Source organism: Heliconius melpomene, chromosome 12 (genome assembly GCF_056956725.1).
Source record: "Heliconius melpomene rosina isolate 202511_hmr_F chromosome 12, ASM5695672v1, whole genome shotgun sequence".
In the NCBI taxonomy this organism is placed as follows: domain Eukaryota; kingdom Metazoa; phylum Arthropoda; class Insecta; order Lepidoptera; family Nymphalidae; genus Heliconius; species Heliconius melpomene.
This window is the reverse complement of record NC_140400.1, coordinates 5,481,341-5,509,200: the sequence shown is the minus strand read 5'-3', so window position 1 is coordinate 5,509,200 and position 27,860 is coordinate 5,481,341. Positions and strand designations below refer to the sequence as shown.

The window sequence follows — 27,860 nt, the reverse complement described above, 5'->3', positions numbered from 1 at the left end:
GCAATAATGTTTATTTAGATTTTTTTATTGTTCACATATTATTTCGAAAATGGATGTCTAATTCCCGATATTGACAATAATACATTTATGTCCAAGGTACGAATATAAAGTATATTTTTAAAACATACTTTACATTCCTAAATGTGAGTTTTTCTTAGTTACAAAAAAATCTTGAAATACCATTGCAATATCCTTGTATATAAGTCACACCTAGCCATCAATCTACAAAAAAATAAAACCTATTAAATATAAATTGGACATAACTTTTTGTAGATCTAAGACGATCACGAAAATTCTCAGCACTTATTGACAGGAAAATGGTGGGAAATTCAGATTTTTCGAAATGAGGTGAACTTACCTCATGAGGATAAAGTCAAATGCATTATAAATAAGGAACTATTCAGTTAAAACCCTTGTCATGTTTAAGACGCGTTTGGGTGCGCTTCGCCAGAGTCAGATGAGAAAAAGCTTCGTAATGTGGCCGAAGACGCTAATATTGTAGTTAGTAAAATAAATTGAAATAAAATTATAATTATATTTATCTATAATATTTATGTTTCATTTAACCGTACATGCATAGTTGCAGTAGCTTATTGTAATAAATTTTCGTTACAGTGTTTCAATCAGCGTCATCGCTGTAAAGAGCTACAAGTTTCCTCCAGGCTTTAAATTTGGTGCTGCAACATCGGCTTACCAAATAGAAGGCAGTTGGAATGTTAGCGGTAAGTCCAATGACGTAATCGTTCTCTTAAAGTATCAAACATAATTCATATACTTTATTTTAATTAGTATCATATACCTACTTAGCACTCCTAGAAAATTGAGTTAACTTAATTATAATGTTAACAGATAAATCCCCAAGTGTTTGGGATCACTTCATCCACTCGAAGCCGGAGAGAATCCAAGACTTTTCATCTGCAGATATCGCATGTGATAGTTACAATAATTGGCACAGGGATGTGGAAATGGCCGAAGAATTGGGACTTCATTTCTATAGGTAAAAAAGGAGAGCACTTGAATTCAAATCTTGATTAATTAATAAAACATCTTGGTAAGAATTAGTAAGAAATATAATTACATTTTTATAATTTTTAGATTTTCTTTATCTTGGACCAGACTAATGCCGTTAGGGTATCCTCACAAAATTAGCAAAGCTGGAAAAGATTACTACAATAATCTTATAAATGCATTACTTGCGAAGAAAATCGAACCTGTGATAACAATGTACCATTGGGATCTACCACAGTCCCTACAGAATTTGGGTAAGTTACATGTGAATGACGCAATAGTCAGTAGACCAGTGTAATTGCAAGAATTAGAAAAAAAAATAAAGTAAATAAAGAAAATTTGAAAGTTGCAACTAAATTCTTAAACGAGCTAACACGATGTTCTGATGACGTAATTTAGTCAATTGGTTAGTCAGAGTATACTCATTTTTGCCATAAAATATGCTACAGTGGTTTACATAATTTCTTGTAAATAATTATTCAGAGAAAAAAACAATAATTAAATATTTTGCAGGAGGATGGGCAAATCCACAATCAATAGAATGGTTTAATGACTACGCTCGAGCAGTCTTCTCTCTGTTCGCTGACCGCGTTAAGACCTGGATAACTTTTAACGAACCAGTTGCCTTTTGTGATTTTTCTTTCAATAGCGGCATCCACGCGCCAGGAGTTGTCATCCCGGGAATTGGCAGCTACGTATGCAATAAGAATGTCTTGATGGCTCATGCTAAAACATGGAGAATGTATGATAAAGAGTTCAGACCTAAATATCAAGGTGACTCAAAGTTTTTTTTTATTTTTTAAATTATGATATTTTATTATTTATTCATTATATTAAAATGTATAATATTTGATAGAATTGTCAAAAGTTTGTTGTATAAGTTGTATACATAGGATTGCACAATAACATAAACACTATATTTTTTTTTTTTAGGAAAAATATCCATTGCGAACTTTCTAACCTGGATGGAAGCTGAGAAAGAGCAGGACGAAGAAACTGCAGAGTTTGCAAGAGAGCTTGTGGTACTTATCATAACTTATTTCGTTACAATATTCAACATTAATTTTCACGATTTATTGAAAATAAATTGTTTTATTTTGCAGCTAGGAATGTACACATATCCAATATTCTCTAAAGAAGGCGGTTGGCCTCCGCTAGTAGAGAACCACGTGAGGGAAAAAAGTAAGATGGAAGGATGGCCAAAATCCAGATTGCCTGATTTCACTCAAGAAGAAAAAGAGTTTGTTAAAGGTTAGTTACACTATTATAAGAACTGGTAATTTTCTTTTTTTTTTGTTTCAAATACCCTTTAAAAAATCTTATATTATTACAAAGCCTATCAAATTACAAAGCCCTCTAGGGGGAGTTGAGATCTGCCACTCAACACTCAATGTCTCGACTGTTGAGCCTAAAATAGGGTACAACAGAAAGCGTTTTTTTATTAAATATAAATTAATTCTTATATTTATCAATATTTTAGGAACATATGACTTTTTCGGCTTCAACTATTATACAAGTCGCACGGTTCGCAAATCCAAACCTGGTGAAGCAGTTGGTATATGGCCTATGGAGGGGAACTATGACTTTGATATTGTATTTTCTGTTCGCCCGGAATGGAAAATAGGTGCTACCTGGTTTTATGTAAGTCAACACACGATTTAAATTATCTTTTTTCTTCTTCTCAGTTATACACTACGGTCGGAGTAGTCTTGCAATAAACTATCTTTCCCATTTGAAAGCGAGATTAGAGATTTTTTATATGTATTAGGTACCTATTTCATGGTCTGTGCTAGAAAAGCTTTACGATATCAAAATAATCGTACTCTACAAACATTATTTGTCTATAGTTGGCTGGCAAAAAAAATGTAAGCACCTAAATTATTTATATGAAAAAAAAATGTTTTTTTCAGATTTACCCACAAGGCCTGCGTTACATGCTTAGGTGGTTGAAGGAAAAATTTGGAAATCTTGAATTTTTCATCACAGAAAATGGTTATGCAGATATTGATCCTGATTTGTCAGATATAAATCGCGTTTTATATTATAAGGACCATTTGGAACAGGTACGATAATATAGTTGTATAGATGATTTTTCTTTTGCCGTGTCACAAATATTTTCTTAACTTATTTTTATTCACATTTAACTCTATTCTTTTAATTTTTGCTGTAACGTGTTCTTTTTTTTACTAAAAATTCAAAGTACATTATTCTAGCTGTTATATTGACCTTTATAGTTTATGAATTACAGGTTCTGTTGTCGATCAATGAAGATAATATTAATGTGATGAGTTATACCGCATGGACTCTAATGGATAACTTTGAATGGGCTTTCGGATACAAGTAATATTTTGTTTTATTCTTTCTTTGCTATAAGAAAACTATTTCATATTGGCCTCATAGCAGTGCAAGTAACAAGCATGTAAGCTTCTATAAGATACGAGATATGTGGTTTTTTATATTGTTATTAAATTTCTAAAAAGATATAAGTAATTAAGAATAACAACTTTAACTTCTATAATTACTATGGTAATTGCTGTGCTAGCAATACTGTGGTAATATTGGCTGAACATACAAACTCTACAAAATTTTAAATATTCGAATGCTTCCCCAGGCTGAAGTTTGGACTTTACCATGTGGATTTCGAAGACCCGAAACGCACCCGCCGTCCTCGCGCCTCCGCCGAGTTCTATAAGCGAGTTATCAGGCAACACTCGAGGTCTAACCACAGACATCGACATCGACACAGTCATCTTCATAGATCTCATCGCTTATAACAGCTTTATAATCTATTGATTTTTAATTTAAACGTTAAGTATATTATTAAATGTTGTAAACATATTTATTTACTCAATAAAATTTTAATGTCTTTATTTCTTGCTCATTCAATATAAATATAGTTATTATTGTCTTTATCAATTAACAAAGATCTTTGTAATAAATTTACATTAACAATAGAGTTTTTGAAGAAATTTATCAAAGTGAATATAACATCTCATGTTTAAAATACACGTGATGCAAAAAAACCCGTACTATAAATCTTTAAGTATGAAAAGTATACAGAACAGAGGCACACACTAAAAGTGATACCAACCTACGTTAAAGCTTTGAAACTAGCCGTCGCCCGTAGCATTACTTGTGTGGAATTTCGACAAATCCTCTCTAAGTTCCGTCTGTACGTTGTCTGTCTGTCACTGACTGATTTTTAGACAAACTAATTATTTCTCTTTTTTTACCGTACAACCTCTTTCGTGAGTTCTCCATTCAACGTGACACTGGCGAAGTGATTTTGTGCTCAACTGGCACGCTCGGAACGCCATATTAGAAAGAACAGAACAAACTAATACAGGTAATGGGGAAGATCATATCTAATTTTTTTATCCTTAGGTATTTACACGGCTATATGATAGGACGTCATCAGCGACAAGGGCGCCCCCCGTGTGATTCGAGCCTAGAGCCGCGCCTTGCAGTCGTAAACAGTGCATTGAATTATGTATTTTAATTTTACATTTTCTCGAAAGCATACGTCCAAATTATATGCTATAAAAGCCAAATATTATCTTCATTAAATGTCGCTTTGATGAAAAAATAAGGTTTACTCGTAAGTTTTAATATAGGTACATGTGAAACAAAAATCGGAATGCCTCAAGAATTCAGCGGAAAGTGGAAAACCACAGTGAGGAACAGTGTCTTAACACTACGTTCTCATGTTATTACAGCCTAGATTTTATCCAATTCATTTATGCGCTTACTACTTTATTACATGGATATAAAATAAAAACAAAAAACCTAATGCCAGATAATACCTACGCAATAGCTAAAAGCATCTACGATATGCTAGGAAGATAAATACAAGAACGGTACGTGGTTAAAAATAATTTAATAATTTTTATGATTTATAAGAACTTATTTAAATAATGATAATTTAATTTATTCTTTAAAATAACAATAATGTTAGAAAACGGAAGTGGTTAACGGTTTTAAAATAAACACGTTAAAATTACATACCGTCTATATGTTTTTAACGTACTCGGACAGAGGTTCCACGTAATTATAATAAGTGACATGTATCACTCAATAACAACACTACACACTGACACCTTCCAATCAGGGCTTCTGCCTACAAGCAACTGTACCCGTTTGACACAATTCCACTGCTTTTATTGTCTTTTTTTCACCTAAATCTACCCACTTTTACACGAGTACGCTAACAATAAATTAATTAATTGTAACTTTTTTCCTTAAGATTAGAATAATATAGTAAAAAGTTATATAAATCTAATTTAAATACTATTTTTATAATTTAATATACTTGTTGCCTCACGCTTCTTCGTTAAAAAAATCGAAAAATAAAGTGCCATCTAAGTCGAAAATTAAATATCTATAAATATCCATATAAGGACTAATATAACTGTGTCTGATCGGTGTCTATACATGGAATATATATAAGGAAAATGTTTTTGAGGGCATTTAATATTAAGTAATAGACCCCAAAACAATATTTTTAAATTTTAATATTTGTTGTCTGTGCGTTTGTGCACGCTAATTTTAGAAACGGTTTAACCATTTTCAGTGCACTTTTCACTATTACATTTTAGAAATCTTTCCGTATTATTTAAAGCTTCTTTTATTTCGATCGATAAAAGTAAAGTTAACTGCTATTGTTAAAAAAAGGTAAAGGTTTTATATTGAAAAATAAGTTTAAATAAGGAAAGGTAAATAAGCACTAGTATATTTTTTTAATAATCAACATTTATTATGTAAAATATTAAAAAAATTATTATACAAAAAAATAAACGAAATTTTAAAGCTGCCTCCATGTTACACAAGATTAGATATAGAGAGATGATTGTGTCGATGTCTGTAGTTAGACCTGGAGTGTTGCTTGATAACTCGCTTGTAGAATTCAGCGGAGGCACGAGGACGACGAGTGCGCTTCGGATCTTCGAAATCCACATGGTAAAGACCGAATTTGAGTCTGGAAAGACAAAGAAGGTTAAATTTATTAACTTATATATTTATTGAATCTTTTTAAGCAAGTTGAAAATTTCTGGAAATTTGGTTTTCTATTTTATATTGAAGAAAAACAACTGAATATTACTTGTATCCGAAGGCCCATTCGAAGTTATCCATAAGCGTCCAAGCGGTATAGCTCGTGACATTCACGTCGTCTTCATTGATCGACAGTAGAACCTGTAATTCATAGAAAATAGTATTAGGACAATTATCAACATTTTTTATATATTTATATATATTAGAATTTTAAATTTATTACAAATTACATGGAATAAATAATATCAATCGACATTCTCGTACCTGTTCTAGATGGTCTTTGTAATACAAAACGCGATTTATATCTCGCATGGCTGGATTAGTGTCTGCGTAACCGTTTTCTGTGATGAAAAATTCGAGATCTCCAAACTTATTTTTCAACCAGCGCAGCATATATCGTAGACCTTCCGGATATATCTGTAATATATGTAATATTTTAAAATACTGAAACTGCGTATGTTTTAGTAATTTCAATACATATTTTAAAAGACTTCCTTAATTTAGTTATAGTTCTTAGTTTTAATTGTACCAATAACGTACTACATTATATTATTTAATGAGCAAGAAAGGAAACAATTAACTTACATAAAACCAGGTGGCACCTATTTTCCATTCTGGTCGGACAGAAAATATAATATCGAAATCGTAGTTCCCCTCCATAGGCCATATACCAACTGCTTCACCAGGCTTTGCTTTACGTACAGTGCGACTTGTGTAATAGTTGAAGCCGAAGTAGTCATATGTTCCTAAAATACAGAAACTTTATTGAAAATGTTCAATTTTAAATCACTAATTCAGCTATTTAAAGTTAAACGTATCAATACACAGGAGCATAGCTATACCTTTCACAAAATCTTTTTCTTCTTGGGTAAAATCAGGCAATCTGGATCTCTTCCAACCCTCGATTTTACTTCTCTCCCTCATATGCTTCTCTACCAGAGGTGGCCAACCGCCTTCCTTAGAGAAAATAGGATATGTGTACATTCCCAGCTGGAAGTAAAGAAATGTATTTTATTAACTATGAATTATCTTTAATGCTTTTTTAAAATCGTAATATTAAACATATATTACTAGACTAAGATTTGAAAAAAATATATAAGTACCACAAGTTCTCTTGCAAACTCTGCAGTTTCTTCCTCTTGTTCGTTTTCAGCTTCCATCCATGTGAGGAAATTTGCGATAGATACTTTTCCTGTAAAAAAAATTATATAACGCTGGTGAAAAATGATTTTTACTGAAATCTAACAACATTATTTGTTCTATCTGAGAAAAGAGCGTTCTCAATCGTGTTTCCCTCCAAAATGTTATGTTGTGATAGAGTAAAATGATCAGATTATACTATTTATTAATTTAACTCACCTTGATATTTATGTCTAAATTCTTTATCATATAGTCTCCAGGCTTTAGCATGAGCCATCAAGATATTCTTATTGCATATGTAGCTGCCAATTCCCGGGATGACAACTCCTGGTGCATGGATGCCGCTATTGAAGGAGAAGTCACAAAAGGCAACTGGTTCGTTGAAAGTTATCCAGGTCTTAACGCGGTCAGCGAACAGAGAGAACACTGCTCGGGCGTACTCATTAAACCATTCTATTGATTGTGGATTGGCCCATCCTCCTGCAAGCAAAAATACATAAAGTTACTAAGAAGTATTTATTATATTCTATCAAATTACATATGTATGACAAAATGTTTATATGTTTCATAATAACAGTAATTAGTTTACATTACTCACCTAAGTCCTGCAGTGACTGTGGCAGGTCCCAATGGTACATAGTTACCACGGGTTGGATGTTCTTAGCAAGCAATGCATTTATTAAATTATTATAATAATCTCTCCCATCTTTGCTAATTTTATGTGGATAACCTAAAGGCATTAACCTGGTCCATGATATGGAGAACCTAAAAAAAGTACTCAATTATTATTTGTGTAATTGACATCGTGAGTGACATGACACATGCCAAGATTGTTTCAATATTTAATTAAATTCATCACTTAAATATTTTCTTTACCTATAGAAATGAAGGCCTAACTCTTCGGCCATTTCCACATCCCTCTGCCAGTTATTGTAACTATCACACGCGATGTCTGCAGATGACAAGTCTTGGATTCTCTCCGGCTTCGAGTGGATGAAGTGATCCCAAACACTTGGGGATTTATCTGTTGACATTGCAAGAGTTTATAGATACAATAAATACTAAAATATTTTATCATGCTTAACTTTGAATTAATCAGTCATGATAAGTTTTAGGTTTTACTCACCGCTAGCGTTCCAGCTCCCTTCTATTTGGTAAGCCGACGTTGCGGCACCAAACTTAAAGCCGGGAGGAAACTTGTAGCTCTGAACAGCGACGACGCTGATTAAAAAGCTGTAATATCAAGGAGTTTTATTATTTTTGCTGTTTTATTATTTTTATTAAAAATAAATTGGAATTAATTTAACAACCACCTAAATAATTATAAACTAACCATACTACTAACGTCTTCGACCACATTATGAAGCTAATTTTTGGTGAGTGATGGTAGAGTACACTCCGACCTCTCGAATACAACTGATTTACTAATGTAGCCTTCCCTATTTATATATATATTTGAAATTATCCTCATGAGGCAAATTGGCTGCATGTGAAAATATGGGATTCCCATCATTTTCCTCCCAGGTCAGAACAGGCGGTGATGATTGCATGTACGGTATGCTATACATCTATTTGAAGTCCTTATCAATTTTTAATGATTAACACCTAACAAAAATAAATTTTACCTTTCATATTTTCGTTCGCCTGTTCCTTAAAAAAATTAAGATATCTCACTATACCCGCCTATGTTACTATCAACTAAGTTCTAAGATCAACTAAGTTTTATTTACACTTACATATTCTTTACAGGAATCAGACATAGACGATCTTACGCAAAATAGTGCTTAGTCACAAAATTATTCATTATTTTAATTTTTAGGTTATCTCGCATATAGCAAGGGTAGGCAGAGGGAACCTAGTGTTCGCTTCGCTTCGCTTTACCTTGTTGCCAGAGCGAGAAAACGAAAATTTTAAATATTATATTACCCCGAGAGGCTATTGAACCCACAACCGTCGCGCTTACAGTCATAGGGTTGTGCCAATGAACCTTAAATGAAATTTATGACATAAGTCAAATAAAATTATTTCTTAAACGAGAATAATTATTATCGAATACAAGAGTTATGAGTACGTAATTGGAATAACCTAAAATTGGAATTGAGGTAAAATTTCTTTAATATTACTATTTTGTGACGAATACGTCATTGTTGTTTCCTTTCGTTAAAGGAATAAACAATTTATATCATAATATATGAAGGAATAAGAAAAGACAAACGATTTGCAATCGTTTTTAAGTTCACGCGACTGAAGCAGTCTGGGCAGAGAGAACCTAATGTTAAGTTAAGTTTAAAATTCAGCTCAAAATTAAGATTCTAAATATTGTTTATTCAAATAAATTATAACAACTACTTTTGAATCGTTGAATATAAAGCTATCACCGGCTTGGAAGGTAGTTCTGCTGAGAAGAGCCGACAAGTAACTCGAATAGTTTCTCTTTTCCATATTGAGGTTATAATTGTATTATTGACCTCAACACCCTGCGGTTTGTTTTGTTTGTGAGGAAATGAAAAAAATTAATTCCCCCGGATGGAAATCGAATTTACAGCTCTTGTTTTCTAGTACTGTTGTTTTAATTTTATTTGAGAACGGACATCTTCTTCTTCATCTTCAAAATAGGTTACGTGACAAAACTGCCTACCCTTTTCTACGAAAGGTAATTCCTATACGAGGCCTGGAGAACTGAGAATAGATTTGATATTATGATTTTTATAAGACCAGTCTTGGCGCTGGGGCACAAAGTGTAACTGTAAACAAGACTGGTTGTGGGTTCTATCCCCACTACAGAATATTAAATATTTATTTAAATTTATATTTCCATTTCTTCGCTCTGGTGTCCAGGCAAAGCGCGGCGTTTAATTCCGGCTCTCAACATGCAGAGAGAGGAAATAAAAATATAAAATAGTTTAACCCCTGAATGGGAATTAAACCGGCAACCGTCGCACGCTTGTGCCCATGTGTTACGACGGCCTCATAGTTTTATCCAATGGGAAAAAATCCTCTAACGTATTTTACTCCATATTTAGGATTGATTACGCATACAAATATTTTCTCAATGAATGATTACGTCGTAATAGTTATATAGCACGTAAATCAATTTGAACTCCCAATTGTAGTTTCCCGTTTGCATACCAGAATGGATCAAGTTTTCCTGTTATGTGTTTAAGTCTATTTATAATTGAAGGCCATTGTGCAAGGAGGTAGCGTCATTCAACATGCTGTCTAATTTGGACGGAGAATAGTCTCTTAACACTAGCTTCGTTCTGCCTAACCTGATATGTGTGAAATTAAAATTAAAATAACATATTTCGTCGACCCCCACGCGCCCCCTTGCCGTGTGCTTTCCTATGTTGTGCTAAAAGTCTCAGTTATTCAATGAAATATTCTATGGTATAAATATCACGTATACTCCCATAATAGGAAAATAGAATTTACCTCGTAGCAGTTATGTCATAAACTACGGAAGTATACGTCATAAAATATTACATGACGAAAACATAGGTTATTCCCGTTTATAATAAAAAAATATTGTTTATTATTAACAAAACTTGTTAATATTGATTGCATATAATAATATGGTATATGCAATCAATACACAATGACGCTATCGTAGTGCAGTGGGAGGACGCTAACCACAAACGGTGTGCTCGTGGGTTCGATTCCTGCGCCTAATTAATCATTATCTTTAATCATTGAACGAGTTGGTACTTTATGCTGTAATACAGGTCTCCTAGTAAGGCAACAGTGCATATAGCTAGCCTATGTTAAGGTAACTCGTATTTAATAAACTGTAATTGGAAATTGGTGTTAAATAAAGTTTAATCGTTGTCGTTTTACTCGTGCTCCAACAAAATACGCAATAAGCAACGGAAGTTTACGTCATAAATGCTTATTATAACACTCTTACACTACAGGCAATTAAATATAAATTTTGGTTATTCCAATAATGGAATCATCAGCTTTATATAATATTATTATTTTCCTTTTGTTTACTTTATGTAATTTTTGTCATTGTTAAAAATAGTTTTATGATTAATTTATATTTATTACGTATATTACGTGAAAATGATTATTTATAATATTTTTCGATTTTTTTTTAATATGTATATAAATTCATTTCCTCAAATCAACATATTGATGGAAATCGTCCAAGAGACAAACACACGAACCCAAAACGGCGCGACGCGAGCCGCCAAATGCAAAATTTTTAATACGTTAAAAAAATTTTTTTTTTCTTCACTAAAATCTCAAAAACGTTTGGAAAAGCAATATCTTATCATATAACACACATCAAGCACGAGTCGTTCTCGCCCACCGAGAGTTCTTTATGAATTTCAGGATTGTAGGTGAACGTAACCTACATAAGTTATGTATATAAGTTGACAAACTTAAGTTTGCCTGTACGCACTAATAATTGGTTATGAAATGAACTAAAAATATAAGTTTATAATGGTTTTTATCTGTAAGTTAAATGCAAATTTCCATATTTCAGACATATTTCTTTATTTGTATTGTAAGTTCTCACTTCTTTTCAAATTTCATTACACGTTCTAGTTCTAGTTCCTACGTCTAGGAACTTTTCCTATATTTTTTCATTACGCAAATGGCAAATTTCATATACGTACGTAAAAAAAGCAATAAAAACTATGCGTATTATGATTGCTCGTATCTTTTAATTGCGTTGATTTGGAAGCTCGAAGGGATATTTGACATTGTATTGTGGTCGTCGTTGCGCAGAACGAGTATATCAATTTTTGATTAAGTAGCCCCCCGATGATATGTATGAAGAGGTTGATGACAATGGACGAAGAGAAAGAAGTATGCAGAATTAAGTAGCGCACATCGGTACAATTGGCATGACGTTCTCTCTGCGAAAGCGTAAAGCTAAAAAAAGGAAAAAAAAAGAATATTGGGTAAGTGCCTCTGCCCTTGGTTGTGATTGGTTAATCAGATAAACAAACGATACTTTTGACGGATACATACATTATTTGCTTAAATTTGTCTGTTCTGTTCTGTTCTTTTTATTATGGCGTTCCGAGCGTGCCAGTTGATCACAAAATCTCTTCGCCAGTGTCACGTTGAATGGATAAGTTTGTCAATCAATTGAATAGTTTTAATAACGCATACTACGACAAGAAAGGGAACCTAATGGTAGAGGACTACATTCTCTACTTTCTACCCAATTTCCGAGCGCCTGCGCTCTGTCTACCAGAACGTAGAAGTGAAAATAATTAATTTTCCTAAGTGGACATCGTACACACTATCATCATGTTTACAGTCAGACGGTGCCTACGCCATAAGTTTCAGGTATTTTTATTATTATTTAAATTAAGACGACACTTATATTTTTCATTCCAAATAATATAGATTTCAACGGCTGTTCTAAATTTGACAGGAAAATCATGGGAATTTTAGATCTTACGTAGCGTATACGTATTTACCTCATGAGGATAAATTCGAAAAGACATATAAATAAGGAACATTTGAGTTATAAATCAGTAGTGTCCACGAGGTGTCTGTGTACTTTACCAGCACTAACTAAAAAAGGCTTTAAAATGTGGACGAAGACGCTAGTAGTATGGTTAGTATATAATTGTTTAAGTGGTAGTTATATTAACTCATATTTGTTATTAACTTTAAATCATATTTACATATAATAGAATTCCTAACAGGATGAAAATAATAAAACTCCTTGATATTACAGCTTTTTAATCAGCGTCGTCGCTGCTCAGAGCTACAAGTTTCCTCCCGGCTTTAAGTTTGGTGCCGCAACGTCGGCTTACCAAATAGAAGGGAGCTGGAACGCTAGCGGTGAGTAAGACCTAAAACTTATCATGGCTAATTAATTCAAAGTTCTTAACTTTGAAAAAATTGTGCTTACACAATAAAATATTTTAGTATTTATTGTATTTATAAACTCTTGCAATGTCAACAGATAAATCCCCAAGTGTTTGGGATCACTTCATCCACTCGAAGCCGGAGAGAATCCAAGACTTGTCATCTGCAGACATCGCGTGTGATAGTTACAATAACTGGCAGAGGGATGTGGAAATGGCCGAAGAGTTAGGCCTTCATTTCTATAGGTAAAGAAAATATTAGAGTGATGAATTTAATTAAATATTGAAACAATCTTGGCATGTGTCAAGTCACTCACAATGTCAATTACACAAATAATAATTGAGTACTTTTTTTAGGTTCTCCATATCATGGACCAGGTTAATGCCCTTAGGTTATCCACACAAAATTAGCAAAGATGGGAAAGATTATTATAATAATTTAATAAATGCATTGCTTGCTAAGAACATCCAGCCCGTGGTAACTATGTACCATTGGGACCTGCCACAGTCACTGCAGGACTTAGGTAAGTAATGTAAACTAATTACTGTTATTGTGAAAGATATAAACATTTTGTCATACATATTTTGATAGAATAAGTAAATACTTCTAAGTAACTTTATGTATTTTTGCTTGCAGGAGGATGGGCCAATCCACAATCAATAGAATGGTTTAGTGACTACGCCCAAGCAGTTTTCTCTTTGTTCGCTGACCGCGTCAACACCTGGATTACATTCAACGAACCAGTTGCCTTTTGTGATTTCTCCTTTAACAGTGGCATCCACGCGCCAGGAGTAGTCATCCCAGGAATTGGCAGCTACATCTGCAATAAGAATATCTTGATGGCTCATGCCAAAGCCTGGAGGATATATGATAAGGAGTTTAGACCAAAATATCACGGTAATTTTCTATTTCCAAAATTATACATAATAGGCTGTTTCAGCACTTTCAAAACAGAAGATGATAGGAAATACTACTTAATAAACACTATAAAGAATTCTCCTACGTCAGATCTAAATACATCGTAGTTACAAGATTATTAAGAGCTTTGAATATATTAAGAGGTTTGATTTTTACGATAATTTGAAAAAATATTTTACAGGAAAAGTGTCCATTGCAAATTTCCTTACCTGGATGGAAGCTGAGAACGGAGAGGAAGAAGAGACTGCTGAGTTTGCAAGAGAACTTGTGGTAGTTATTTTTTCAAATCTTCATTTTATAATACTGGACTAATATTTGATAAGGTTTAAAATTAAATACCCTATGCAACAGTTCATAAAATCAAATACTCTATTGCAGCTGGGAATGTACACATATCCCATATTCTCTAAGGAAGGCGGTTGGCCCCCACTGGTAGAGAAGCACATAAGGGAGAAAAGTAAGGTCGAGGGTTGGCCAAAATCCAGATTGCCCGAATTCACTCAGGAAGAAAAAGATTTTGTTAGAGGTGTGTAAAGTATATAAAATGAATTTTGAATTCAATAGTTTTTCTTAAAATTTTCGGAGTACCCACGCGATTTTATACGGGAAACTTATTTGAATATTCTTTGTGATCAATTTTTATAGATATATTTTGGAACTGAATCATATTTTTTTGGCAAAGTAAAAAACACTGTAGTTAATAGATTGTTCAATTCTGTGTCTAAAACTATTTTTTGTTTCTAAATATAATAACATTTATGTCAATGTGTTTAGGAACATATGACTACTTCGGCTTCAACTATTACACAAGTCGCACTGTACGTAAAGCAAAGCCTGGTGAAGCAGTTGGTATATGGCCTATGGAGGGGAATTACGATTTCGATATTATATTTTCTGTCAGACCAGAATGGAAAATAGGTGCCACCTGGTTTTATGTAAGTTAATTGTTTCCTTTTTTGCTCATTAAATAATATAATGTAGTATGTTATTGGTACAATTAAAACTAAGAACTATAATTAAATTAAGGAAGTCTTTTAAAGTATGTATTGAAATTACTAAAACATACGCAGTTTCAGTATTTTAAAATATTATATATATTACAGATATATCCAGAAGGCCTACGATATATGCTGCGCTGGTTGAAAAATAAGTTTGGAGATCTCGAATTTTTCATAACAGAAAACGGTTACGCAGACACTAACCCAGCCATGCGAGATATAAATCGCGTTTTGTATTACAAGGACCATCTAGAACAGGTACGGGAATATCGATTGATATTAATTTATTGTTTGATTTAATATATTTCATGTTTCTTGTGAGGAATTTTTTATATGTATTCTACAACTTTAACTTCTTGGAATTTGGACTAACTTTTAGTTTTTTGTATGAATTACAGGTTCTTCTATCGATCAATGAAGACGATGTAAACGTGATGAGTTACACCGCTTGGACGCTGATGGATAATTTTGAATGGGCCTTCGGATACAAGTAATATTGAGTTAATTTTCTATTTCAAAGCCACCAGTCTCTGTACTAAGTAGTAATAGCTAAATAAAAAAAAATATGTTCTTAAAAAGTCTTAAAAAAAACTGACTATAAACTTTTTTCATTTGTTCATTTAGGTCATTTTCAAACGGAACAAGCTTAAAGTATTCTATAATTATATCTCTAAATATTTTCGTTGTTTTTCCAGGCTTAAGTTCGGTCTTTACCATGTGGATTTCGAAGACCCGAAACGCACCCGCCGTCCTCGCGCTTCCGCTGAGTTCTACAAGCGAGTTATCAAGCAACATTCCAGGTCTAACCACAGATATCGACACCGACACAGTCATCTCTCTAGATCTAATCGCGTATAACAGCTTTAAAAAGTTTTAATTAATATTTGTATTTGTGCTTTTATACTGTGTATAATAAATATTTATTTTTATTAAATTATGTTATTATTTTCATCGTTTATCTATCTTTTTTGTGTGGAAGCTTTTGTCTTAGTTAGCCTTAAATAACGAAAAAAATACTTGTCTTTTTTGTTATTTGAAGGCCATGAACGCCATCGAATTACTTTTACATTTTAATTAATTAAATGTTATACGTAATAGGAAAACAAAAGTAATTGATTAATATATGCGGAAACTACATTATGAAACATTATGATGTAGCCATTCATTGAGAAATTATTTATGCGTAATCAGTCGTAAAGTAGTAAAATATACTCAGCTATTTTCCCTATTTACTAAGAGCGTCCTTACCGATTACCACCAAGTTAGGATCTGAAGATGGGATCAGCTTACGTGTGCGGCTTCGCCTGCTTGAACTATAGAAATATTTGTTTAATACATTTATGAAATTATTGTTATTATTCAATAGAATTTTCTTCCCAATTAAACAATGCTCAAAAGTTCTCAAAATGTAATTACAGAAATTAATGAAAAAAATATTACTATTTTTTCGCAATATTTTTCCTTATACTTATCACTGATTAGGTACTCGTCGTGGGGAATTTATATTATTTTCCAATGCTGATAACAAAGATAGCCTAAACATCTCATTGTCATATTGCTTTAACATAAAAAGTAGGGGCATGGTTGTTTTCTTTATATCTAAAAAATAAAATAAATAAAATAATATATATACAGTATATAATTTTCAATATGTTTCTAAAGATATCAAGTACGGTAACGAAAATTTAATGAGGCTACTGGAAAGTTCCGTTTTATTGTGTCACTTCAAGTTACAATGCACAAGCACAAGTTGACTTGAAATATTTCATTATAAAATTTTATATAGAGATACTTGAGGGTCGGTAGGGTAGGGTGAACATAGATTACTTTTTATTATTTGTAATATTCTCGATACATATGTACTAGTATATTAAAAAACCTTTCAATTTGACATGCAATTTATTCTGCCATGTTAATAACAACCGTTGCTAAGCAACAAGGAATTTTGTTGTTAAAAGTTTCATAGTATGTAAAATAAGTAGTGGGCGACTGTTCATTAATAAATCAAACACTAGTTATAGTTCATTATTTATATAATCATTATTAGATAATTCTGTACTTTTGGTACGTATCACGTTAGTATAATAACGAGCAGAGTCGCGCGGCGTTCTTGTGCGTTCTGGCGAATTGAAATCCACTTCGTAGAGTCCAAATTTTCATCTGAAATAGAAATATAATATAAGATTATAGTATTTTAAATAGGGAACGAAGTATGTTAACACTAGGTTTCCTTTGCACACTTTGCTATATGCGGAATACAGCGTGAAGATATTATATTTTTTTAATATAATAATTTAATTTTAAATATTGAAACTTGAGATAATAATTCAATTTATCAAAGCGTGCAATTTTTCATCAATGTTTTCTTATCACGTTATCACATCCGTAAATCAATTTTATAGCCAACCACTTTTCTTATACATGTTAAAAAAGTTCCATAATAAACAAAATTTTCTGAATCGTAAAACAATTAAAATATCAAGAAAAACATTTATAAACACAAACACTTTTGTTCCGTTCCGAAAACTGAATGCAATAATACTTATTTAGGAATCATATAAAAAATTTAAAAATTGGAAAAGTTTCCATAAAAATCTATCACCTATGTACAGTGGGTAAAAAAAGTATTTGCACACCTAATTTTTTTGAAGTTACACCTAGAAAAACACAGAATGATTTCAGTTAATTATTGTAATTAATAGCTTATTCTATATATATTTAGAATTGATTATTAAAAATTCTGAGAAAACAGAAATAAAAAAATTAAATGGTAAAAACACCTTTTTTAAAGTCAAATAAGTATTTGCACACCAACCATTCCCTAGATACAATGTTATTCCCGCGACATTTTGTCACTTTAGGTAAAATGTGAACATTGTATGTATACATGTGAACATTGGGAAACGTATTCTAATAACGAGACATTTGTTTAGTGTTCAGAAAAATCTTGAAGCCAATATGCCGAAAGAATTTGAACTGTCGTTATCGACGCGTGAAGAAATTATTTTACTCCGTAATGAAGGTTGAAGTTATCGCCAAATCGGGTCAAATTTAAAGTTAAATTACTCGACTGTGTAGTAAATTATAAAAAACCGAGAAGAAATGGGTAGTGTTGAAAATAAGGAAAGGTCCGTTCTTCCGAAGAGGCTCAGTACGAGAGAAAAGCGACAAATTTTAAAATCGGTACAAAATAACCCATTTACAAGCGCTCAAAGCTTAGCAAATGATATCGCGTCAAGTTCAGGTAAGGTTGTCTGTGGCCAAACTGTAAGAAACGTACTGGATAATGGTGGTCTTCGTAGCAGAGCATCGAGGAAAAATTCTTTCATAAGTGATGCCAATATAGCAAAAAGACTAACTTTCGCGAAAGAATACTTAATAATAATAATAATAATACTCTTTATTGTACACCCATAAGGAAAATAACAATAAAAATAGACAACAACAACAAAAAAAAAAAACGGAAATGTACAAGAGGCGACCTTATCGCTAAACAGCGATCTCTTCCAGGCAACCTTAAGGCATAGGATAAAAAAAAAAAGGGAGGAAAAGGGTTGAGGTGTAAACAATAATTATAATAAATTTATAAAGCAAACAGCATACATATATTAAATATATACAAATATAAATACCTAATTAAACGTACACATTACACATATACACTTACATACATACAAATATACATACATACATACATACATACATACATACAAACAAATACAAATAAACATACATACATACATACCTACATACATTTTCATATTTTATAAGTATAGGTGGCAATACAAAAAGGCAGTTTAGAGGTCATGGTAGTGTAGTTTTAGGAGTCGCTTAAATGTTTTTAAAGATTTTGCCCGTCTGATATTCAGAGGTAAGGCATTCCAAAGTCGGGAGGATGTGACAGTAAACGAATTGCTGAGGAAGGAAGAGGAGTGTGAAGGAATTCTTAGAATTAAATTTTGTTCAGAGCGAAGATGTCGGGAATGAGAGTGCCCCAAAAACTCGAAACGCTCTTTAAGATATGGTGGTGTTAGTGGATCAAATAGTACACAGTAAAGAAGACGGAGAATATGAGTATTCCTGCGAAGACGGATTGGGAGCCACTTGAGCTTTTTGCGGAAGTCAGAGACATGGTCGTACTTTTTTAATCCAAAAATAAACCGAATAGCAAGATTTTGTAATCGCTCAAGTTTGTTTAACTGCTCCTCTTTCAAATCAAGATAACAAGAGTCAGCATAATCAAGAATTGGTAAAAGTAGAGACTGTGCTAACACAATTTTTGTCGGAATAGGAAGGAAATTACGTAGCCTGAAAAGATATCCTACTGATGCAAACATCTTTCTGCTCACCTCACTCACCTGCGGATTCCAGGACATATTGTGATCGATGATGATGCCAAGATTTTTAACTGATTTACTATACGGTATAATTTGGCCATTTAAAATTATATCAGGTAAGGCGGGTATGCTAATTTTAGATATGAGCTTTGGACTACCAACAACAATGGCTTGAGACTTGCTAGGATTCAATTGCACTCCAAAGCACCTACTCCATGCGGATATTTTCGTTAAATTATTGTTTATCGTATTGATAGCCGCTGGTAGCTCAGAAGTTTTAGACTTACAATAAATTTGGAGATCATCTGCGTATAGGTGGTAGAGAGAAGTGATATGTTGGGAAATATTATTAATAAAAAGTGAAAACAGCAGAGGAGACAACACGCCACCCTGCGGGACGCCAGCATTGACTGAGGACCAGTCCGAATAAGAATCACAAATTCGTATACGTTGACGGCGTCCATGCAGGTAATTATGAAACCAGTCGATTACATTAGGAGATATGTTAAGAGAACCTAAAGTGGCAAGCATTATGTCAAAATCTACGGTGCCAAAAGCATTACTAAAATCCAGCAACACTAATACCGTGACCTCTTGACTGTCCATACCCATTCGGATATCATCGGTTATTTTGACAAGTGCTGTTATCGTGCTATGACCAGGACGGAAACCGGATTGCAAAGGATTTAGAAGGTTATTTTTAGAAAGGAAATATGTGAGTTGGCTTTGCACCATGCGTTCTAGGACTTTGGATAAGAAAGGAAGTATGGAAATTGGACGGTAATCGTTATCACAAGTGGGATTGTTCTTTTTAGGTAAGGGAATGATTTGTGCTTCCTTCCATGCTGAAGGAAAATCACAGGAATCAATGGAAAAATTAAGCATGGAAGTTAGGATGGGACAGATGATATCAAGTATGGGGATGATCATTTTACGGCTGACGCAGTCAGCACCAACAGCATCGGAGCTAATAGCCATAATATTTTTCTTAACATCACTTTCCGTAAATCGACTAAAGAAAAAATTTGGAATATTAGGAGAGGCGAAAGCGGCGATTTGATTAAGTGTATTCTGTTTGGTAGTATCATTAATGTTACTCGAAGAAGAGAAATGCTTATTTAGCTTGTTTAGATTTATATTCTGAGGATTAAGGTTTTGACGTGCTTTACCTACTCCTATGGATTCAAGAAATTTCCATACTCTAGAAGAATCATCTTCTTCAAGTATAGATTTATGGATATGGCGTCGTTGATGGTCTCTACACACTCTATTGCAATGATTCCGAGCTTTGTTGTATTTAAGTTTATTTTTGTCACTAGGCTTTAAAATATAACGTACTTTTGCCATATTTTTCTTTCTTTGCAGCATTTTTATATCCTCAGTTAGCCAGGGAGCAGGAAGATGTCTCACCCGAATAGGACGCAATGGAGCGTGACGATCATAAAGTTGCAATATTAAGGAGTTGAAGGCAGCAACTTGCTCGTTAATTGTTGCATAATTTGAAATTTCGTGCCAGTTTGTTGCAGCTGCGTCTTCCCGCAGTTGATTCCAGTCTATTCCACCAAAATTGCGTCGCAGAAGAATTCTTGATTTAGCTTTTGGGGGTTTAATTTTATATGATAAATAAATAAGGTCATGATAAGAAAAGGCCAGAGCAGGGTATTGACCGTGTTTTTCAACGTGATCAACAGAAGAGACAAGAGCTAAGTCCAGAAGTGAGGGTAAACAATTTGGAAAGTTATGCGTTGCAGTGAGAGGAAGAACATGCAAATTAGCACCAGTAACCAAGGACCTCAGGCGAGAGGCACGATGGTCATCTTTTAACAGACATGTGTTAAAATCACCCATTAAAATTGTATGAGGGTATAAGGGCTTCAGTCGCTCCAACAGGGTTTCAAAAGATGAAAAGTAGTCGATCGTAAGGTTCGGACTGTAATAAACTCCCAGTAAGACCCTTGTATGTGAAAGAACTACTTCAATAAACAGGTGTTCGGGGCCACCATCTGTTTGGTACTGCGATTGGTCCACTATACTAAAAGCAATATGCGAACGTAGATATATAGCAACACCACCCCCAGAGCGGCCAATACGATCATTACGAATCAGATGAAACCCTGGAAGCGAGTAAGAAGTCGATGGCAGACATGGCTTTAGCCAAGTTTCTGACACCAATATTGCATGAATATTTTTACTATCGAAGGAAGCAAGAAGATCTGAATAATGTGCAGGAACACTTTGCGCGTTGATATGAATAACATTGAAATTTTTCAGAGTGTCTGAGAAGTTGACGTCAATGATTTCGCCTAATGTGGGAATACTGAGAGAACTGTCTGTACTACTTGCCCCATTAGAAAAGGAAGAGAAGGACAGGAATGAATCATAGTCATCATTACTATTTGCCATAATGAATAAATACTATTTATGTTTTATAAATAAATATATAAATATAAAATAAATATGTGTAGAAATAAATAAATAATAATAATAATAAATTAAATAAATTAAATTACTTAAATAACTTAGTACCCGCCAGTTGCAAGGAGAGATTATACATATGTACACTGAAGAGAAATACAAAAAGAAAAACCAAATGAATTAATTAATGTATAAAATCTGGCTTAAAACTACAAATAATAATAATAATAATAATAATAGATAATAATATAAGGACAAGCAAAGCAAAACATCAAAAGAAAAAAAAAATGAATATATACATATAGAAGCATAGCAATAAAAGTGAATATTACAATGATTCTGTCAAACCAAAAAAGAGAAAAAAATAAATAAAATAAATTATAGTTACTTAATTACATAGGAATAATAATGATAAAATTACAGAATATATGCAAAACAACAAAAAAAAGAAATTACACCTTCATTAATATAAATAAGTAACTGCTTGATTAAATGAAGCGAAAATTTTAATCACATCACAATTATAATATGTGTAGTAATATGAAAAATTTAAAAAAATAATAAAATAAAATAATAATAATAATAATAAAATAGTCAAAAAAAAAAAAGTAAACAAAAACATGTGAAATGTTTAACACATGACTAAATACAGAGACTGATCTAATAAAATAAATAAAAGTGATGTAATAAAACAATTCAAAAGGCTAACCACCTAACTAATGCAATGAAAGCTATACAAAAAAAAATATGTGTCAACGCTTCAGTAAGTGTTGGAGAACATAATAGGATTATTTTTGACAGTTCATAAAGTAAAACAAAATAAAGATAATATTCATAAAAACAAAGCATAAAAAAAAAAACAGATATACAATTAGAAACATATTGATTGTACAGAGATAAAAAAAAAAAAAAATGCATATACAAAATATATATATATCTAATCAAGTTGTTTTTATTTATAAAAAGTTAATCAGAAGAAGAAATTTATAAATATTAACAAGTTACTTTTTAGTTATCCGCTTGCACCTCTGAATAACTACCTTATCATTGTTTACGGAGTTCTTAGGAGCAGCTACAGTCTCATGCACCACCGGCGGTGACTTAGTTGGAGCAACGGGCACACCCTGAAGATCTGACATACACTGCACTCGGTAACGCAAGCCGTTTGGAGCAATTATGTTAATGGAGCCGTCCCGTGTCCAGCACTTCCCCACACCAAAACGCTGCCTAGCGGCCATGAATACATCATGACGGGTTTTTGTCAAAAATTCAGACAATGTAACACCCGAACCTTTTAGTTTCGATTTGGAAACCCATATATTGTGACGCACCTGAGGAGTTGTAAACTTTACGACGATTGGCCGCGGCTTCTCTTCATGCAAACGACCAAGTCGATACACCGAAGTGATACATGAGCTCGAAAAATTTGTAAGGCCAAGGTCATCGGTCACAATACTTGTTACCAGAGCACCAATATCTTCCGACTTGTTCTCACGTACACCATGAAAGAGCAGGATTTTACGTCTTCTAGACATCTCCATTCGGTCGACTTCCAGTGTCAGCAGTTCGACTTGTTTTTGCAACGAACTTAGTGCAACGTGAATAAAATTTTTAAATAATTTAAAATCAGTAGCTAATGTTGTCACTGTAGTCGACGGTGATGTTTTGTTCAAGTCTTCTTGAAATTCATTCATCCTGGTGTTGAACATGTCCGCCATAGCAGTGATGGACTCCTTGATAGTATCCATGGTTGAATATATTGTTAAATATATTATTAATTGTAGGAATTCAATAAAGGAAAACACTAGCGGTAGGTACTTAATATCACAAGCACATATGTATCTTTAAAACACTAATAAATATAATTAAATATCAAATAAAATAAAGAGCGTTTCAAAACAGCTGTTCACTTATACTTAAATACCCCTTTAGAATTTTGGTACAATTTTTTTTTTTTCTGACGAAAGCAAATTTTATCTTTTTGGAACGGACAGACAAACATTTGTGTGGCGCAAGCCAAATACTGAACTTCAGGCGAAACATATGCATAGTACAGTCAAACACGGCGGTGGCCATGTGATGGTTTGAGGCTGCATGACAGCAAATGGTGTGAGAAACTTGGCTTTTATCGAGGGAATAATAAAAGCAGTAGATTACGATAAAGTGTTCCGCGATATTTTATCTTGCAGCGCATCGAAGTTAGGCGTAAGTGAGACATACTACTTTCAGTAGGTCAATGATCCTAAGCATACAGCTATGAAAACCTAAGGAATAGGTGATATACAATGTCCATAGAATGCTGAAAACTCCGCCATAAACGCCAGACATCCACCCAATTGAAAGTTCATGGCATCTGCTGGATTAAAATTTGAGGAAAATGAAATTTTTAAATAAAAATGATTTAAAGGGTGCTTTGGTGGAGAAATGGGCTCAAATCTCGATTTAAACAACATTCAAATTATTGGAATCGATGCCAAGGAGATTGCAAGCCATCATTGATGCTAATAGAATGCACACAAAATATTAAGTGTCTTTTCTTTCATTTATTATTGATTTTTTTTTACAAAATACGTACAAGCCGGTTGGTGTGCAAATACTTATTTGACTTTAAAATATGTGTTTTTACCGTCTCATTCTCTAATTTCTATTTTCTGAGAAATTTTATTAACCAATTCGAAATATATATAGATTAAGCTATTAAATACAATAATTAACTAAAAGCATTCTGTTTTTTTGTGGATGTAACATCAAAAAATTAGGATGTGCAAATACTTTTTTTACCCACTGTATATCATAAATTATACATATATTACCTGTTCCAAATGATCCTTGTAATATTGAATACTATCCTGATCGTGCAAATTATTTTCAGACGATGTGTATCCGTTCTCGTATATAACGATTTCTATATCCCCAAAATGTTTTTTCACCCAAGATAGCTGGTTTCGTAATCCTTCTGGATATACCTGTATTGTTTTTGTTTATTTTTTAGCATCGCATCTAGAAAACCTCTACTTAGTACCTAACATCAAAAGCTACGAACTCTACAGTAGGTGTAGCCACGAGGAATAGCAGATGTCATTGGTTGACAGCTATGGCGTGAGATGTTCACCAATTAACCTATTGGCTCCTAATCTATTGTAATTTTGTTAATCTTGTGAGATTTATTGTAAAACTGTTATGTAAACGAGTAATAAGACATCTTAGAATATAAGTGTGACTTTTATTTAAACATCTCTGTTGCTACAACGCCCACAAATGAATAGAGACAGCCAAGACCGCTATGAGGCCCCTTCTGATGCTTCTACATATATCCTATATCTTATAAAACAAAGTCGCTTTTCGTGTCTGTCTGAACTTTCTAACTCTTCTTCTTCTAAACCACCCAACGGATTTTTATGCGGTTTTCACCATTAGGTCGAGTATTTCTCAGGGAAGGTTTATATATAGTTTATTATTTGTACATTCTTATGTAAATTAACATAAATACGATAAATGTGTATAAAGTCCTACCCGTTCAGACACTTTCGCGCATGCGCTGCTTTAATGGTAAGTACTACATAAAAATAATGTACTGGAGTATTGTTCCTCTTAATAAGATCTACAAAAAAGTTCGCGACGGCATATTCGTATCTTTTAAGAATAACGTGTAGTGATCATATTTCTGTCTAAAAATAGTAATTTCAATATATTTTTTATTGTGAGGGATATTTTTCCATGATGGTATTAATCCTTATCCTTTAAAATACTTTATTAATTTTCTACGTTAAACGAAGATAAAATTTTCTATTTACACTATTTCGAAATTGCGAATAGTTTTAGAGAAAAACGCATTTAATTGTTGACACATCCCGCCGTTGACACATCAGCTGTATGTTACTCAAGTTTCACTTATCCCTTACTCTCAGCATATAAATAAGTATATTAGTTAAGTTGGCCATTTAATGTAGATCAAACCTGTCTTTTACTGTTTTTAATTTTAATAAGTACTTTAGAAGTTGTTACAATATCAAAAAATCCCTGCTGCGAAACGGTTCGCCACTCGCCATGCAATATAAGCGCGCCCGCCGCGCCCGCCTACCTTACACGCATCGGTGGTTCAGTGGTAGAATGCTCGCCTGCCACGCGGGCGGCCCGGGTTCGATTCCCGGCCGATCATTCTATTGAATTTTCCTCACAGGCAGCTACGTAATGCTTGCTTTTCATCATGGACAGAATACCCTCTTCAGCATTAACCACAAGCTCGAAAAAAAAACCCGCCTGCCTTTATAGTAACGAAGATTTAGATGCGTTTGCACGTATTGAATAATTGGAGTTGAATGTATTATTTCAGCGCGATATATTTGGTTTCATATTTTTTGTAGTAGTTATTAGTAGGTAGGTTTTTGTTTATAATTTCTTCCGTTTAAAAATGGTCATTTAACTATCTAAAAATAGTCATTTAAATATATTTTAACTAGCGGACGCGCGCAGCTTCGCATGCGTATTTAAGGGTGAATTCTAATAACCCATGAAACATGTGTTCAATGAAATATTTTTAAGAGTCTAAATTTCAAATTTTATAAAAATCGGTGGCGATTTAAAGATTTTTCCATACAAACTTTTAACCCCTTATTTGCACCCTTAGGGGGTGAATTCTAGAAAACCATGAAACATATGTTCAATAAAATATTTTTAAGAGTCTAAATATCAAATTTTATAAAAATCGGTGGCGATTTAAGAATTTTCCCATACAAACTTTCAATCCCTTATTTGCACCCTTAGGGGGTGAATTCTAGAAAACCATGAAACATGTGTTTAATTATATACGTTTAAGAGTCTGAATTTCAAATTTTATAAAAATTGGTGACGATTTAAAAAAAACCTATACAAACTTTCAACCCCTTATTTGCACCCTTAGAGGGAGAATTCTAGAAAACGACGAAACACGTGTTCAATTAAATGCTTTTAAAAATCTAAATTTCAAATTTTATAAAAATCGGTGCAGATTTAATTTTTTTTCTATACAAACTTTGAACCCCTATTTCACCCCTTTAGGGTTAAAATTTTTCAAAATCCCTTCTTAGTTGATGTCTAGATTACGAAAGTAAACTTTTGTCCAAATTTAACGTTTCTACCATCAGCGGTTACGGCTGTGCGTGCGTCTTACCTCAGTCAGTGAGGACAAGTCCTTTTATATATTTATTTTAATAAGTACTTGAAAAGATTAGTAGCACAGATTTAAAATTACGGTACCTACTAAAAAATCCTTGCTGTGTAAAACAATTGGAAAATCCTTATTGAAACTACGAAAATGCGGGTTGCATTAGGGTTTAATTAATTTTCACATTATCAAGCAAACATACATTATATGAATAATCAATAATAGTAAAAGCGGGCGAAGCCGCAAGAGGGTCGCTAGTATTATAATATAAAAGGACTTGTCCTCACTGACTGAGGTAAGACGCACGCACAACCGTAACCACTGTGCGTAGAGACGTGGAATTTGGACAGATGTTTACATTCGTAATCTGGACATCCACTAAGAAGGGATTTTGAAAAATGATTACTCTAAAGAGGTGAAATAGGGGTTCAAGGTTTGTATGGAAAAAAATTAAATCGGCACCGATTTTTATAAAATTTGAAATTTTGATTTTTAAAAGTATTTAATTGAATACGTGTTTCATCGTTTTCTAGAATTCACCCCCAAGGGGTGCAAATAAGGGGTTGAAAGTTTGTATGGAAAAATCTTTAAATCGCCACCGATTTTTATAAAATTTGAAATTTAGATTTTTAAAAGTATTTAATTAAACATGTGTTTCATCGTTTTCTAGAATTCACCCCCTAGGGGTGCAAAAAAGGGGTTGAAAGTTTGTATGGAAAAATCTTTAAATCGCCACCGATTTTTATAAAATTTGAAATTTAGACTCTTAAAAATATTTCATTGTACACATGTTTCATGGATTATTAGAATTCACCCTTAAATACGCAAGCGAAGCTGCGCGCGTCCGCTAGTCTATATATATAAAAGGACTTGTCCTCACTGACTGAGGTAAGACGCACGCACAGCCTTAACCGCTGATGGTAGAAACGTTAAATTTGGACAAAAGTTTACTTTCGTAATCTGGACATCCACTAAGAAGGGATTTTGAAAAATTTTAACTCTAAAGGGGTGAAAAAG

At 33.1% G+C, this 27,860-nt stretch overlaps 3 protein-coding genes across 3 annotated transcripts; 2 read left to right on the top strand and 1 right to left on the bottom strand.

The window, feature by feature from the left end:
* Positions 1-418: 418 nt before the first annotated feature.
* Positions 419-3,878, top strand: LOC146533585 (myrosinase 1-like). The gene is made up of 11 exons (XM_085194210.1): positions 419-501; positions 616-722; positions 850-997; positions 1,096-1,262; positions 1,522-1,782; positions 1,942-2,030; positions 2,112-2,259; positions 2,489-2,649; positions 2,919-3,071; positions 3,257-3,348; positions 3,620-3,878. The coding sequence occupies exons 1-11, from the start codon at positions 419-421 to the stop codon at positions 3,780-3,782; spliced, it is 1,572 nt and encodes a 523-aa protein (XP_085050336.1). The 3' UTR covers positions 3,783-3,878.
* Positions 3,879-5,798: 1,920 nt separating this feature from the next.
* LOC146533584 (myrosinase 1-like) lies at positions 5,799-8,762 on the bottom strand. Its single transcript, XM_085194693.1, has 11 exons — positions 8,531-8,762; positions 8,324-8,430; positions 8,074-8,221; positions 7,796-7,962; positions 7,417-7,677; positions 7,161-7,249; positions 6,900-7,047; positions 6,643-6,803; positions 6,322-6,474; positions 6,107-6,198; positions 5,799-5,983 (listed from the first exon to the last, which is right to left on the bottom strand). The coding sequence occupies exons 1-11, from the start codon at positions 8,554-8,556 to the stop codon at positions 5,827-5,829; spliced, it is 1,509 nt and encodes a 502-aa protein (XP_085050819.1). The 5' UTR covers positions 8,557-8,762; the 3' UTR covers positions 5,799-5,826.
* Positions 8,763-12,650: 3,888 nt separating this feature from the next.
* LOC146533583 (myrosinase 1-like) lies at positions 12,651-15,850 on the top strand. Its single transcript, XM_085194691.1, has 11 exons — positions 12,651-12,775; positions 12,899-13,005; positions 13,130-13,277; positions 13,389-13,555; positions 13,669-13,929; positions 14,132-14,220; positions 14,329-14,476; positions 14,725-14,885; positions 15,054-15,206; positions 15,347-15,438; positions 15,644-15,850. Exons 1-11 carry the CDS (start codon positions 12,750-12,752, stop codon positions 15,804-15,806), a joined length of 1,515 nt encoding a protein of 504 aa, XP_085050817.1. The 5' UTR covers positions 12,651-12,749; the 3' UTR covers positions 15,807-15,850.
* The last annotated feature ends 12,010 nt before the right edge of the window (positions 15,851-27,860 follow it).